The 16861-nt window shown below is 41.8% G+C and overlaps 1 protein-coding gene across 1 annotated transcript in view; it reads right to left on the bottom strand.

Annotated features, from left to right (window-relative positions):
- Window positions 1-1391: 1391 nt before the first annotated feature.
- Window positions 1392-16861, bottom strand: part of RIMS4 (regulating synaptic membrane exocytosis 4) — an 84319-nt gene continuing 68849 nt past the window's right edge. The window contains exons 5-6 of the mRNA XM_030533509.1: window positions 16485-16624; window positions 1392-9718 (exon numbers count right to left, since the gene is read on the bottom strand). Coding sequence (XP_030389369.1) covers window positions 9500-9718; window positions 16485-16624 — 359 coding nt within the window. The 3' untranslated portion in view covers window positions 1392-9499. The remainder of the gene's footprint in view (window positions 9719-16484; window positions 16625-16861) is intronic.

The raw sequence follows: 16861 nt of genomic DNA on the forward strand, positions 1-16861 counted from the left end.
ATTTCTGTATCTGAAGTTAGGAATATTGACTATAACAATTACAATTATGTGTGTACTTGGGGAAATGCCAACTAGACAGTAAGCAATCAGCCTTAATGGGCCATTAGAAAAAGACCATGAGTCTTTGAAAATGGCAAGGGGGTTAATCTGGACTCTTCTCCATTGCCTACCCAAGAAGAAAGACTGAAAGTACCTGGGGGGACTAAGGATCTAACCTGAGGGGAAAGGCAGGGTTCCAGTCTGTAAGAAGAAATAACTGGAACTCTAAGCTACAGAAACTCTGCAACTTGCCTAAAATAACATTTAGGGTGAGAAATTACTTCTTGAAACCAGACTCTAAGATCTTATGCTTGGTATGCATGTTTTGTTTTATTTGCTCAGTAATCTGCTTTGTTCTTTTTGCTATCCATATAATCACTTAATCTGCCTTTTATAGTTAATATTTATTATTACACTCAGTTTCTGCAATTTCTAACTGGGGGTGGGTTGTGTATCTCTCTTTCCACATTGAGGGAGAGGGAAAATGTTTATGAGCTTACACTGTGCAGATCTTTCTGTACAGCACAAGACAGTATTATTTTGGGTTTATTCCCCAAAGGGAGATATACACAAGGGTTGGGTGAATCCTCTCACACAGAGCTGACTTCAGTCTGGGTCTGGGTCTGGCTCTATCTGTGTGTGCGCTGCAAGAGGCTGGAGAGCCTAAATCAGCAAAATGGAGAGGGAATCCAGGCTGGTGGAGCAGGAGAGGGTCAGTGAAACCCTATTAAATCAGGTGGCATCCCAGAAGTGGGGGCTCACCTGTCACAGAGCTATCTGGAGGAAATGCAATGGCTTGTGCTATACAGCAGGTTGGACTAGATGATCTGATGGTCCCTTTTGGCCTTAAACTCTATTTTCTTCTGCAGGTAGCTCTTGTATGGGTATGTTCATCTCTTGGCATTTCTGTTCTCAACCCAATGGGCAAGAGGGGCTTAATTTTTCATTGATCCTTTATTTCTAAATGTTAACTATTGGCTACAGTAGCTTTTAGTAAAAGAACAGCCTGAAGAGGGCTCTTGGTTCAGACATTTAAGTGAATTTAAGCAACAAGTGATTTGTGTTCATTACGATCCAGTCACTATAGGTGTTCAAAGCCTGATTAGATGGAAAGAATGTATAGGGCAATTCATGCCTGCAGCAAGGGGGTCAGCAGTGTTCTTCCAAGCTTATCACCTATGGTGATGCCACGTCAGTCCATGCCATCCAATAACCATTTAGGCAGTGAGGGTTTAATGGGACAAGGACTAGGTGATTTAGGAAAACTCTTGTAGCAATGTGTCTGGGAACCGAACTGATGCAATTAAAAACCTCAGATGCAAAAAAAGAAAAAAAAAATTTTTATTATCACCATCAACATTTGTCCTTAGCTTAACACTGAATTGTAAATCACTCATCACATATGTCTGACCAAAACCTACAGACAGGCAAAAAGTATAGGAGAATCCTCCCTTCACTAGAACTGACTATCCAATGAGATGCACTGAACACTGGGCACCAAGAGTTACACCTCACTTCACGTACTACAGCGTTGGTCTGGACAGGACAGTCTGCTGCAAAGGGTTCCAGCCAAGGGAGTCCATACACCTTGCAAACAATGAAATGCAGGAACATTGGAAAAGGGACCCTCTTGGAGTCACAGAGAAGTGGGATGCCAGCCTTCCAGCTGTTCACAAGTGATCACATGTACTCTCTCCTCCCCTGCAGTGACGACATGGCTAAGATTTAACTGACTCATGTCAATTACATTTAGGAAAAATACAGAGAGGGAGAGTTGCAAAGACACAAATTGCAAGTAGAGGCCACTGAAAGCCAATAGAAATGAGGCAGTGGAAGCCTGGGGCTCCTTGCTGGTTACAAACAGAGAATTTTGGATACTTCTGAGACATTTAATGATCCCCGGCAATAATTTAATCCTTAATCCCTAGATTAAGGGTCAGATTTTGCAGCACTTATTCCCATAGATAATCTTTACTTGACTAATCAATTGGGCCATTTGCATAGCGGCTGTAGCAGGATCAATCCATGAGAGTACATACATACACTCGTGAATTTTGCAGTTGGTTTTCTGCACAGAACATTAAGCAGCTGCACCAGTACTACCAACAGTGGAAACTCCACAGCAGGCTGCCACTGCTGTCACCACCACCGAATCACTCAGCCCTGCTTGGAAAAGCTGCGCTGGTGCTGAAAAACAGCTGTGTGATATCTCAGAGTAGATAAGGCCCACTGCCAGGATGGTGGCAGTGAGGTCAGCCCTGAGGTGGAAGGCATGCCTCATGTCACTATTCTGGGCTCATGCCCCAAGCTGGCAGACTCTGGCTGCAGAGCTAGTCCCCAAGGAAAGGTGTACTCCAGGCTCGTAGGCCCCCGCTGGAGCCATGGTCAGCCCCTACTCTTCCTGCCCATTTAGAATAAGGTTTGGGAACCTAGAACTGGGGATTTGGGGCTGAGCCCAAAAGCAAGTTTCCACAGGGAAAGTGGGGGAGCACAGCAAAAAAGAGAGAGAGCGAGTACTCCCGTTTCAATCTACTTTAGCCCCTTTTATTTGCATGGCATTTGAGCCTATGGGATCAGTGCTATATTTGTTAGATGCTCCTATCTCCCATTAATACTGACCCCAATGGCAGTTTCAGTGGAAGATCCTGCCACTGATCTGAATACAGAGCTGCCATGGGGGCACTGCAGGTGGATCTGGTTCACTCGCCAATGGGGCAGTGCATCCCCCTATGCTTTTTAATTTGAAACAGTTTTGCAAGAAGCTGCCTCCATCTTTGATCCCGAGGATGAAGGTGCCCTGCAGCCTTGCATTCTCACCCTGCTTGGGGATGACAGCAGTCCCTGCATGGAGAAGGCCAGGGCTACACATTTTAACTAACTTGCTGGATATTTCTCCCCTTGCGGCATTAGAAATCATCAGTGGTTTCAGGGTGGGTTAGGAGCTAGCTAACAGGAACGGCCCTTTCATATTCTCGGGCTTGGATTCCCCCCCACCTACAATTCACACTGTTTCCAACCTCTAAATATTTCAAGACATTAGGTTTTAGAACAATTCATTGAAACAGAAAAATAAGCAGCTTTAGTAGATCAGAAATGTAACCATCTTGAGGCAATTTCTAAAAGTATTTAGGTGCCTAAAATGATCCTATTAGGCACCTATGGGAGTTAAGACACTAGATGCCTATCTCGCTCTTCAGGTGCCTAAATGCCTTTTAAAATATGGTGCTAGAGTCCTGAGGTGGAGCTTTTACTCAGCTAACAGAGCTTGGCTTCAGTGGGGATGTCGCCTGAGTAAAGACTGCAGGATTGGTCCCTTTGATAGGCTGCTGCTCACTGCATGGTGGGTGGACTTCGATCCCAGCACTGGGCTGCCCCTTGTCCCCAGATCTGGCATACAACAGATAAGCCCTTCTCTCACCAGTGAGCTCATCTCACAGCCAATACTATGTAAATGCACAGTCCAGCTGTTTACACTGCAGAGTTTTGCTTTTAATTTCTAGCTTTGGCTGTATTTCTAGATATGGTAAGTCACAAACGGATGAATAGTTGGGTCCTAAACTGTATTTGCTGGTGCTCTGTAAGGTGCTGGCTCCTCTCTGCCTCCTCCTTGGTTTCAGAGGCTATACCGCATTAAATGAAACTAAAGCTACAAGGAATTCTCTCCTGGCTGTTATTTTTCCAAGTTAGCATGCATATACATTATGTGTAAATACAGACTCTTTCAATAAACCCCTTTCATATCTGGCCCAAATTCAGCCATGGTGCAAGTGGATGCAACTCCACTTTACCTGCTTACCCTTTGTCTGAATTTGGCCCTTCATCTTTTTAAGTGTAGCTGCTATAATGTGTGTATCTTTTGAACAATACAACCATGGTACTTTGCATTTACAATGCTCTTTACATCTTCAAGATGCTGCCCAAACACTAGCCAGTTAATGTTCCACTAGTTATTGGGGCTCCCAGTGTTATTCTGCTAGGTTCTGCAGTCTACCTGGACAGCAGCTTGGCGATTTTTAAATCAACATGGGGATTTCTTCATGAAGTACCCGATAGCCTGCAAAATTTACACGTATTGAATTTAGATTCTCTATTAAGAATTGTATTTGATGCATTATATCTTGAATTTAAAGTCAAAACATTCTTAAAAGCTAGCAGAGCCCTGTTTCTGACAGCTTGGAAAGTCATTAAATCAACCCAGCATTATTTAATTTGCTGTGGAACTGCACAGACTATTCTGTCACTAATTTATACATTAGCCCATGTTATACTTTACAAAGGTGCATTCTCTCTCCATCTTCACTGGGATTTTTAATGGACAAATACCATAAGTGAAAGGGACAACACCCCCATCCACCCACCCCAGAGCCTTCAATGAACAGCTCAATAGGCTATTCCAAAAAAATCTCCCTTTAGTTTGTCTGTGGTATTCTAAATGAAACAGGCAGCTAGAGAGCAGAATTGGCACAACCTCAGAACGAAAAGCTCCGTGCAGTGGTGGGGGCTGCAGTGGCAGTGAAGAAACACTCATCAAGTTACAAATTGCAAATAGTCCAAGAAAATCAGAGAGACTGAAATATTCATAAAGTTTATACACAAAGTATTTTAAAAACTGTAGTATGAAGTCACCTACAGTTGCATTTCATTCTTCATCAAAAGATCTTTTGTCAATGAGCAAATTTATTTACCCAGAGTCTATATTGTAATGAATGTTTCTCACATGGCAGTAGGCCAATCTTCATTTTTATTAACCATATATTCTAAATTAATATGGATCTTTTCAGAAGTGATGTATTTAATAAGACATTTATCTACTGTTATCAACAATATGTACTACAGCCTGCAAGTCACAATCTGTGCACATTAAATGGAATATATTATTGCTTGTTAGCCTATTTAGACTCTCTTTATAAAAAGATTTTTATACAGAAAACAGGGTTATGACAAAACTAGCTAAGTAGTTTTCATCTTGAAAATACTACATCAATTTCTTCAACAAAGGCTTGGATAGCAGCTGAGACTTTATGAACAGTAACAAATATTTCTAACAATTCAATGGTCAGTTTACAGAACGTTCTATAGGACTCTTTCCTGGTAATTATTTACATATGCGGTTTTTTGTTGTTTTTTTTAAAAAGTTGATAAAATATAACATGGAACACATGACTCAAAAGAATGAGTAAACTTCATACCAAGATCATAAAACATTTTTGAAAATGCTTAATTATGTCAGTTAAAAATCATACATCATTTTGTCTTTAAAGAAAAATATTTTTCCTGTTGTAAAATATTAATAACAGTGTGTAATAAACTAACTTTAAATGAATTTCATAAAAAGTTGTCTTGCTGTCCACACATTACCAAAAACATGCTTTGGTCGAGATTCTGCTAACTGCTTCAACGTTATAAATAGTTCCTTTATACGAACTAGTGACAGTCTGATGCCAGAAAACCTACAACTTTTAAACAGTACCTTGATAAAGGATCCAGTAATTAAGAACATTAAATATATATAGTTACTCAAAGAATTCAGTGATTTTCCTTCAAAAATCCTTTGCCAAGAAATTGGGATGCATAGGTGGGCAGGCAGCGCAAAGTTTGCTTAGCCCTGATCCTGCAACTGGATCCACACAGACAAACCCTTATGCTTGGATCTGTGGAGGTGCTAGAATCTGAATCAATGGATTCAACTACAAGATCAGCACCTCATTTTGTCTCTATATCATGCCAGCTGGGTCAGGGCAAGGAGAGAGCAATGCCAGGAGATTGGAAAAATCACACTTTGGCCTGACGAAGCCAGGACTGATCACATAGTCACAACTTCAGTGTGTTCACACTACAAACAAGGGAAATCTGTACAACGGGTTACGGTTCCAATATTCTGCTCTCCTTGTTCATGAAATTCCCATCAGGAAAGGTCATTTTGCCATTAGGGATATAATCATCATCACTTCCTTAAAGCAAAAGGATAGATAGCAAAGAAGGTAACATCCAGGGATTGACCCCCCCATTCCTTTTGCAATTGAACCTCCCATGAACGTTAAGGGCAGCTTTAGGAAGGGAAGAAATGGAGAATTAGCCCTGTGCTGAGCACACAATCTGTCCCCATACCCATCCCTCATCTTTACTCAGATCAAAAACATTATCAATTCCTTTGCTTAAAAACAAAACATAACTAACACCCAGATTTAAGACACAAAACAAGTGTTTTGTGGACCTTTGTTCAGGATTCAGATGCTAGCTGCTCTAGTCAAACGCTACTTTACCAAACTCAAAGTCACCAGGGCAAAAAGTTAGAGCTACCATATCACATTATCTTAGAGAGAGACTGTCAGGTCAAATCTGACCAAAAAGTTTAGTTTTCCAAAAATCAACTTTTCCAAGCATAAGACCCTGCTGAACTCCCCATCACTTGGAGTCCTTAAATCAAGACAGGAGACCTAGCTACAAGATTTTCTCTCTAACTACATATTATTGAGCTCAATGCAGGAAGTACTGGGTGAAACTGTCCCACCTGAGGCATGCAGGAGGTTTTGCTAGAAAGCTAGAGATGATCATAATGGTTCCCCCTGGCCTTAAGCTCTTTGATTGTGAACCATTAGAAGAGTTTCTGTGATTTGTTTTGTTTTAATCCCAGTGAAAAACATTTTTATTTGCTGTAAATACAATCCTTGAATGTCTGAAACTCAGACACTGTAGCATTCCCCTTGTGCACGAGAAACCATGAAACTGACTAATCTATTATCACTATCTAAGCTGTGAGAAATGCAGAAGATAAGCAAGACAGTGTAAAATGGATGGTTAACACAGCTTTCAATTGTAATAATGTCTGGTGTTAATAAAATAACACAGAAGAGAAAATATATATTTTTTAAAATAGGGGTTTTAACCTGACAGTGACCTCTTAATGTGATTAAAAACACAAACAAGACAGTCTATAGAGTTGAATAGTCCTATATTTAACTAAACTAATCACATTTGAGCTTGCAGAGTTTTTGGAGGAGGTGGGATCCCAAAATGTGGAATTTGCTATTCACGGGGGAATTGAGCTTTCCAACTGCCAGTCCCAAAAGAAGATTTCTTGAGATGCTTTTTGGCATATTTATTCCTCCCACTCCCAATCAAAAAATCTGGGGAAAAAAACATTGCATGCCTCTTACTGGACACAGATACAATGTTACTAACTAGTTATACAGGAAGATAGTATCCAAACAAAATACCCATATAAAATTTTCAAAGCAACTGAAGATAAAACCCCTGTCATTCAGTTATCAGGTTTGGAATGTATTTATATTTTCTCATAGTCCTTTTAAAGATATAGTTATTAAAAGATCCAGTGCTACAAACCACTAAATCTACCTAACCTAATCTAGTTCATACACATATTGTACAATATTGCCTAGTACTTACTACATACCAAGAGGAAAAGGTGTTGACTTGAATTACAGCAAATGTGCTTTTTTAAAAAAAAGCATGCAACAAACTTTCTTTAGCTAATATACAGAATTGCCTAATACAGTTAGAAAAAATAATTAGACTGAGCCTAGAGACATATTTGTCCAAGAAAATTAAGAGACTGGACTGAAATGTTGGAGCTTGTCACTTTAAGACGCTTAAAATTCTCAGATTTATGTACTCTCCCTCCCCCAAACATTACATCAGTTTTTAAAAAGCATATTGTTGGGTCCATTATTTTTGCTACTATTCTGTAATTATTTCAGAATCATTTTAAATCCCTCAGATATAATCATAAGCAGCTACGTTCTCCATCTTATGCAACTTCATGCTTTATTCTTACTTATTTGTGGTCTGCATGGAGAAACTGTCAGTGTGTTGCAGTGACAGGTCAGGAATCCGTTGGCTCCTAAACATTACAGGGGACCTCAGGTTCTTAAATCACAGAATAAAATACTTCCTTGCACCTAAAATAGCAAACCACTTTAAGACAGCAGTCAAGTCTTCATTAAAAATTATGAGAAAAACCCCTAGTAGAAAAAGCTTAACTGCCACTAACTCTTTGAGATAGTCCAGACTTCTAAAAATGCTCCACAGTTTTGGGGAATGGGTGTCTCCAAGCATAAGATTTTGAATCACCTGAATGATCTAATATATCTAGAGAAATACCCCACTAATCTAGCACATGTGACTGTTTGAGAAAGCTGCTCTCTGCTTAGCAGCTGATAGAATGTACAGTACTTTTCTTTACTGCATTAACCTACAGGATTTGCTCTACAATTAACATCTGATGCGCCTTTTTGCTGTTCTTAGTCAACAAAATATACATGTGACTATGTCTGTTAGATTTCCCCAACTGTTCTCCTGTGCCTGTACTTTGGGGAAGGCATCCTTCTCTTGTGGTTCACTTGACAATGTCTGTGTGTTAATGGGATTGCCTTAAGCAACACAACTTTAAGAGAGGAGAGGCATGTGCTCATTAGCACCCCTTCTTGGGTGGCAAACTGAGGATTTTCTTTGCAACACCCTCCTTCCCTGTAGTAGAATAAAATGGTATTATTTTAGGTCAGTTCATAGCATGGTGTGTTAGCAGAGGAAGGTGGCACTTCACAAGATATGTACTCAGAAAGAAGGAATAGAATGCAGAAGCTAGAAACCACCATGATGGAGGAATGAGCAGCAAAAACTATGGGGGTTTGTAAATTGTGAAATGTCGTATCTGACAATGTGCTATTAAATCACATCTCAAACTGCAAGTCTGATGTTTGACTCACATTTCCAGTGACCAGAATTGCAGCTAATTAGTTAGCTCGCCTCCTCCATTAGAACTGTCCGGTCTAACCAAAGCATAGTCCACTTGTATTCCCATCGAACATGCTTCAGCAGCAGTGTTAGCCAGTACTGTATTAAAGACACTTGCTGGTAATTTGGCACAGTTTAAAACCATGGCAACTATCGTTTTATAACTAACACGATTCTTTGATGTGGAATTTTTTCTAAAGATGGTTGTAGTTCCTTTTTTCTTTTTTTATGGATTTGTAAGGAGATAAATCTTATTAAAAAAAAATCCCGTGAAACGGTCCATTCCTGCTCTTTTCAGATCAGATGTTTGCTTTCCAATCTTTCAGGCATTGTCAAAAAAAAATTCTATATTTTATGAATTTCTAAAACAAAAGTTAAGAAAAATATCTTCCCTGCTCAAAAAAATAAAATAAAAATGCTGCAATTTTTTAGGGTTAATACTGATCTGAAACAGGGTGCATGAATGACACCCAGAGAAGTGAAACGAGGTGTATGTATAATTTCACAGCTAGGACTCATGCCCCGTGACACCTGCTACTTGGCTGGAGAGGACAAACGGCCCTCCCCCTTATCTTCTGTCTAAGGTCACTCTTCGAGCTCCTCAAGAACTGACTGAACATGCAATGCACTTGAGGTCAGAGTTCCAGCAAACAAAACCTTGACAGCATGTTTAAAAAACAGAAACAGTTCCCCCCTTCCTTGCTCATTAAGACCTGTCACAGCAGGGTCCCACTGTGCTCTCCAAGGAAAGCTGTGAAGACTGGCGCAGAAGCGGACCTGTAGTGGGATCTACCATCGAGGAGGTAGGGAAAAGCTTGTACCAGCCAATTGCTAAAGTTGACAAATCCAGTTCTTCCAAGAGAACCCTGGCAACTCCCATGAAGTGTTTGCGCTCCATGCGTCCATAGTTCCCCCAGACTATCACCTTGGAAATGAGAGGGGGCGTCACGGTTAGTTCTCAAGTAAAGAGCAGCAGGAGATTCATACTTTCGTTTTTAAAGAAGAAATATATTCACACTGAGCCAGATCCAAAACCCATTCGAGTAAATGCAAACACTCCCCTGGACTTTTATGGGCTATGGATCAGACATCCAGTTTTTACATCATGGAAAATGCAGTCCTAAATCTCCACACCTTGCCACACCCCATTCAAAATAATAAGAGACTTCTATTAAGCCCCAAGTTTATTTTTTGATATGGTTTTGCAAAGCTTAATATTACAAGATTTTTTCCCCCCAGGATAAAATTTGTGCGCGCACACAAGTTTGTGTGCCTTTTGTCTTGGGTTTAAATATTCTGCAGAGTTTGCAACAAACCCTGGAGCACTGGACAGAGACATCAAGTCTCTCTGTGCCTCATTTCCCCATCTGTAAAATGAGGCCACCAGTACTTACCTTCTCCTACCCATCTGATTAGGCCCTGATCCTGCCAGCTGATCTGCACAATCCCGTTAACAAGAATCGCAGCGAAAAATAATTTTTTTAAGATATTGAATTCATTCTCAGAGCTGAATCTTTCAGCCAGTGCTCAATTAACTCCCCCCAGTAACAGTGAGAAGAGACAGGAGGTCTGCAAATCAAGTTTGGATCTAGAGGAACAATCTGGCCCCATATATTCCATTTTTCTTTTAGCTTTGCATTAGCCTGAAGCTTGAAACACAAACAAGACCAGATGCTCATTTCTCCTTCAAACTGTTTGAGTCATTTAAGCCTTTTTTAGGAGTGGAAGAATCAGGGGGGAAAGTCTAGTGATTTTAGGCACATTTGGATCTGCTAAAATAAGGGCCAGATTCTGATACACTAACTCATATTGAGCAGTACCAGGACTACTCCGACAGGAATCAGTGGAACAACTCCTGGAGTAAGATACCGAACAATGCAAGGAAGGGTGACAAATGAAGTAATAAGTGACAATTTTAAAAGTAGAAATATTCTAGGCACTTAGCTCCCTGAGAAGTCTCTCCTATGCAAGCATCCTGTACTTGAATTGGATGTTCATGCAAGTTTCTTCACATAGTAATTCAGGGGGCAATATACTTGTTTATATCAGTATTTAAGTATTTTAAGTTCTCTCGTGTGCAAGCATTACCATGGAAATTGAATAGACTGAATGTCACAGAAGAGGCCTGCTGAGAGAGAGGGCAGAAATGTGTCCACTGAACTGGAAAACCATGGTTAGACACTAGGTGTCAGAGAATTACGTAGCAGCACCAAGAGCAAGCTCCATATTTGCTTTTGCATCCAGGTCTTGTGAAACATAACATATGGTGATGACACATGGTTACTCACCTGGAGAACAGGCCAGAAGCTACGGATTAGGAAGCTAGCTCTGCAAGACAAGATGCATGCTTGGAGTTACATGGAGAGAAAGGAGAATAGACAGCGTGAAGAAAGTCTCCAAGACTACAAGGAAGATCTAATGAAAAAGGGCTGACAAAGACACAGGCAGCAGTGAAAGCGGAATCACACTTACTGCACCAGTTGTACCATCCACTGTGTCACAAGGGCCATCAGCAGTGAAACAAACAAGCAGACTGGAAGCTTGTGCACAATCAAAATGGTCCCATCTGGTTCCAAGACAGAGGTGATCAGAGACCTCAGAGTGAGGCCTCGGTTCTGCAGAGGAGATGATGATGATGATGAGCATGGTGATGATGATGATGATGACGATGACTGAAGATGAATGGTGCCATCTGGCTAATCCCTAGCAGCTGCCAGCTTCCTCCCATAGTCTCTGTATTAGCAGAATATTGCAGCTTTCTCATGGCAGAGCTGCTGCCTCACCTGTAAGGTATCAGTAATGGGGAGGGGAGAAGATACATGCCAAATTAAGTCAAATTATTATTCAGAGAGCTAGAATTCAGGGGAGCCAGACACTGAAGTTAGTGGTTTGGCTGGGGTATAAAAGTTAGCATAGAATTCAACCCCTATTTTTATTCTCTTTGAATAAGCTACAATGAGACGTTAAACTGCCTTTTTTTTTTAAGTTACATAATTCAAGTGGAGTGGGCCTGGGAATAGTGGAACCACTGAGTTATGTCCAAGGATCCCGTCCTGCTAGTTCTGCGTATGTCATTCCCGGAGTACTGCTTTCCTGCTAAGAGCCAACTATCTGGGCTACTCCCCAGCTAGCAGTGCTGTAAGTGAAACATCTCAGAGGGCATCATTCTTTTGCCTTTGTTTAGTTACTTTTTGCTTACAAATAGTTTTCACTGTGCCAGTCGGCAGTGATGGTTGTAGCTGGACTTGTAGCTGTAACTAAGGTTACTAAATGACATGTGCTGTGGGGTGTCCTGCACAGCCATCGATCATCAAGAATTATTGACTGGCGAGGTGACTGCTAAGGCCAACATCCATCTTGTCAGACACATGAGGTGTGTGGAGTTTAAATCAGCATATAGAATGTTGGATACTTCCTGAATGTTTTCCACAGAAGCAGCTGGTTCTCTATGACCATTAATCTCTTACGTGCACCTGGAGGGTGTGGGTTATTTAAAAAAACAAAACAAAAAAGCCCTAAAATTTAAAGAGGAGATTAAGGACATGCAGCCTACGATAATCAGGATCCTGTACTGCATTGGGTTATGCTGGACTCATCACTCCTCATGGCGACAGTGACGTGGGCACCCTCCCACCTTACACTGGCCAGGAGGACGTGCCCTTTCTTCTCAGACAAGGACTTGGCCACTGTGATCCAGGGTTAAGTTGTTGCAGCTCACTCTACTTCGGGGTGAACGTGAAAGCCACACAGCAGCTGTACTTTGTAGAGCATGTGACAATGCATCTCCGAAGGACAAAAGCTGATGGTAGCCTATCCCACAGGTTTGCCTTATACTCCACTGGCTTCTCCTCCTTTCTGGACTGAGTTAAAGTTCCTTATAATTTACAAAACTCTTCCTGGGCTTGGACTTGGCTACCTGACTGGCTGTCTGACCAGCATCCCTGAGCCATCAGCATGCTGCATGCCAGAGGAGCAGTGTCGATGGAGAAGTTCAGGGTGCAATTCCAGAGCTCTGGGGGCAGTGTTCTCGGCAGCAGAGTCCCAGCTGTGGACCTCCTTACTAGAGGAAAACAGCCTGAGCCAGACCCAATTATATTCCTAGCAAACTGCAAGCCCCACGTTTTTGCTAACACATGTCCCCAATAACGTACCCATGGGAGTTCGATGGCTGGGATGATGGGAAATGGGTTAGGCTAAAAGAGGTAAAAAACAAGGGTGATGTCATACTAGGAGTCTACTACAGGCCACCTAACCAGGTGGAAGAGGCTTTTTTTAAGCAACAAAATCATCCAAAGCCCAAGATTTGGTGGTGATGGGGAACTTCAACTATCTAGATATATGTTGGGAAAATAACACAGCGAGGCACAGACTAACCAGTAAGTTCTCCAACTGCACTGCAGACAACTTTTTATTTCAGAAGGTTGGAAAAGCTACTAGGGGGGAAGTTGTTCTAGACTTGATTTTAACAAATAGGGAGGAACTCATTGACAATTTGAAAGTGGAAGGCAGCATAGGTGAAAATGATCATGAAATGGTAGAGTTCACAATTCTAAGGAAAGGTAGAAGGGAGTACAGAAAAACAGAGACAATGGATTTCAGGAAGGCGGATTTTGGTAAGTTCAGAGAGCTGATAGATAAGGTCCCATGGGAATCAAGACTGAGGGGAAAAACGATTGAGGAGAGTTGGCAGTATTTCAAAGGGACACAATTAAGGGCCCAAAAGCAAGCTATTCCACTTAGTAGGAAAGATAGAAAATGTGGCAAAAGACCACCTTGGCCTAACCACGAGATCTTGCATGATCTTAAAAAATAAAAAGGAGTCATATAAAAAACAGAAACTAGGACAAATTACAAAGGATGAATATAGGCAAACAACACAGGAATGCAGCGGCAAGATTAGAAAGGCAAAGGCAAAAAATGAGCTCAAACTAGCTACAGGAATAAAGGGAAACAAGACGACTTTTTATCAATACATTAGAAGCAAGAGGAAGACCAAGGACAGGGTAGGCCCACTGCTCAGCGAGGAGAGAGAAACAGTAACAGGAAACTAGGAAATGGCAGAGATGCTCAATGACTTCTTTGTTTCGGTCTTCACCGAGAAGTCTGAAGGAATGCCTAACACAGTGAATGCTAATGGGAAGGGGGTAGGTTTAGAAGATAAAAAAAAAAAAAACCCACGAGTTAAAAATCACTTAGAAAAGTTAGATGCCTGCAAGTCACCAGGGCCCGATGAAATGCATCCTAGAATACTCAAGGAGCTAATGGAGGAGGTATCTGAGCCTCTAGCTATTATCTTTGGAAAATCATGGGAGACAGGAGACATTTCAGAGGATTGGAAAAGGGCAAATATAGTGCCCATCTATAAAAAGGGAAATAGAAACAACCCAGGAAACTACAGACCAGTTAGTTTCACTTCTGTGCCAGGGAAGATAATGGAGCAAGTAATTAAGGAAATCTGCAAACACTTGGAAGGTGGTAAGGTGATAGGGAATAGCCAGCATGGATTTGTAAAGAACAAATCATGTGAAACCAATCTGATAGCTTTCTTTGATAGGATAATGAATCTTGTGGATAAGGGAGAAGCGGTGGATGTGGTATACCTAGACTTTAGTAAGGCATTTGATACGGTCTTGCATGATATTCTTATCAATAAACTACACAAATACAACTTAGATGGGGCTACTATAAGGTGGGTGCATAACTGGCTGGATAACCGTACTCAGAGAGTAGTTATTAATGGTTCCCAATCCTGCTGGAAAGGTATAACAAGTGGGGTTCTGCAGGGGTCTATTTTGGGACAGGCTCTGTTCAATATCTTCACCAATGACTTAGATATTGGCATAGAAAGTACACTTATTAATTTTGCAGATGATACCAAACTGGGAGGGATTGCAACTGCTTTGGAGGATGGAGTCATAATTCAAAATGATCTGGACAAATTGGAGAAATGGTCTGAGGTAAACAGGATGAAGTTTAATAAAGACAAATGCAAAGTGCTCCACTTAGGAAGGAACAATCAGTTTCACACATACAGAATGGGAAGAGACTGTCTAGGAAGGAGTACGGCAGAAAGGGATCTAGGGGTTATAGTGAACTACAAGCTAAATACGAGTCAACAGTGTGATGCTGTTGCAAAAAAAAAAGGAAACATGATTCTGGGATGCATTAACAGATGTGTTGTGAGCAAGACACAAGAAGTCATTCTTCTACTCTACTCTGCGCTGGTTAGGCCTCAACTGAAATATTGTGTCCAGTTCTGGGCACCACATTTCAAGAAAAATGTGGAGAAATTGGAGAGGGTACAGAGAAGAGCAACAAGAATGATTAAAGGTCTAGAGAACATGACCTACGCAGGAAGGCTGAAAGAATTGGGTTTGTTTAGTTTGGAAAAGAGAAGACAGAGGGGCCATGATAGCAGTTTTCAGGTATCTAAAAGGGTGTCATAAGGAGGAGGGAGAAAACTTGTTCATCTTAGCATCTAAGGATAGAGCAAGAAGCAATGGGCTTAAACTGCAGCAAGGGAGGTTTAGGTTGGACATTAGGAAAAAGTTCCGAACTGTCAAGGTGGTTAAACACGAATAAACTGCCTAGGGAGGTTGTGGAATCTCCATCTCTGGAGATATTTAAGAGTAGGTTAGATAAATGTCTATCAGAGATGGTCTAGACAGTATTTGGTCCTGCCATGAGGGCAGGGGAGTGGACTCGATGACCTCTCGAGGCTCCTTCCAGCCCTAGAATCTATGAAATAAGTAGAGCAAGAAAATGAGAGAACAAGGGAAAAAAAGAGATAAGGAGTGGAGAGAGAACAGGAAGCAGGGAAACCTAGCACTGTGGGGAGGCAGAGAGACCACCTCCCTTGGATATGGGTAGTGCTAAATAAATTTGCATGGCACTTAGATACCCAGAGTCATAAATACAATGGACAGGCAGACAAAGTCAGGGCCAGCTCCAGATACTAGTTGACCAAGCACATGCTTGGGGCAGAACCCTGGGTTGGGGCAGTGCTCGGGGTTTGTTTGTTTTTTTTGGTTCGGCTGGGTGGTGCTGCGGAGGGGGAAAAGGGGAGGCTTGGGTGGCGCGGCGCTCGGGGGGCGGGGGCTTGGGTGGCATGGCACGGCGCTCAGCGGAGGCAGGGGAAGGCTTCGGCAGCATGGCACTTGAGGGGGCAGGGACTTGGGCAGCACGATGCTTGGGAGGGGTGGGATTTGGATGGGGCGGTAGGGGGCAGGGGGCTGGCAGGAGGCAAGATAGGGGCAGGGGCCAATCCATGCCTGGCTGTTTGGGGAGGCACAGCCTCCCCTAACCAGCCCTCCATACAATTTCTGAAACCCAATGCGGCCCTGAGTCAAAAGTTGGCCCACTCCGGTCTAGATAAACAACAAAAACAAGCTGCATTCCATGATTCTTTAGCTGTCGCAGGTACTTTCTTTGTACCTGGTAATGGAGAAAAATGGGCATTTTATCAGTACAGCCACATGCCAATGGTAACCCAACAGGGTTTTAAATCAGAACCTATTTTTCCTCTATGTTTGTCAAATCCAGATTGAGTGCATTTGGTACAATAAGTTATTGATTCATAAACATGTCCCATTATTGTTAATGACTGATTCCTTAACAAACTCCGTATATTTTGGTGGAGGCTGAGTGCAGAGAGGGGATGACATCTCATTTCTTCTCCAAGGTGCTCTTACCTGTAATACTTTGCCTTGTGGGCTCTCCGCAAACAGTAACACCTGGTTGTACAGGGGGTCTAATGATTTTCGAGCTACTTTTGTCTTCTTTTTTGCAATGCACACTCCATTTTCTAGTAGATATGCCTTGATGTAAGCAGCTGAAAGAAAAATGTTTGGTCAGCTAGAATCATAATGGTTCATGTTAGAAATGGGAGGATAAAACTTCTCAAATATTATGAAAAGTGTTTTTAGCAAAGGATTTTCTATCCAACTGTATTTTCAAGCAAGCCCATATAGTATGTGCTCCCAGCTGGGCCAGGAGGCAGAGTCAATATTCTACCTGTCCTCAAGAGCTCCAGGAGGAAGGGATGCAGTGGGCTCTGAGTCACTTCAAA

Source organism: Gopherus evgoodei, chromosome 14 (assembly GCF_007399415.2).
Source record: "Gopherus evgoodei ecotype Sinaloan lineage chromosome 14, rGopEvg1_v1.p, whole genome shotgun sequence".
In the NCBI taxonomy this organism is placed as follows: Eukaryota; Metazoa; Chordata; order Testudines; family Testudinidae; genus Gopherus; species Gopherus evgoodei.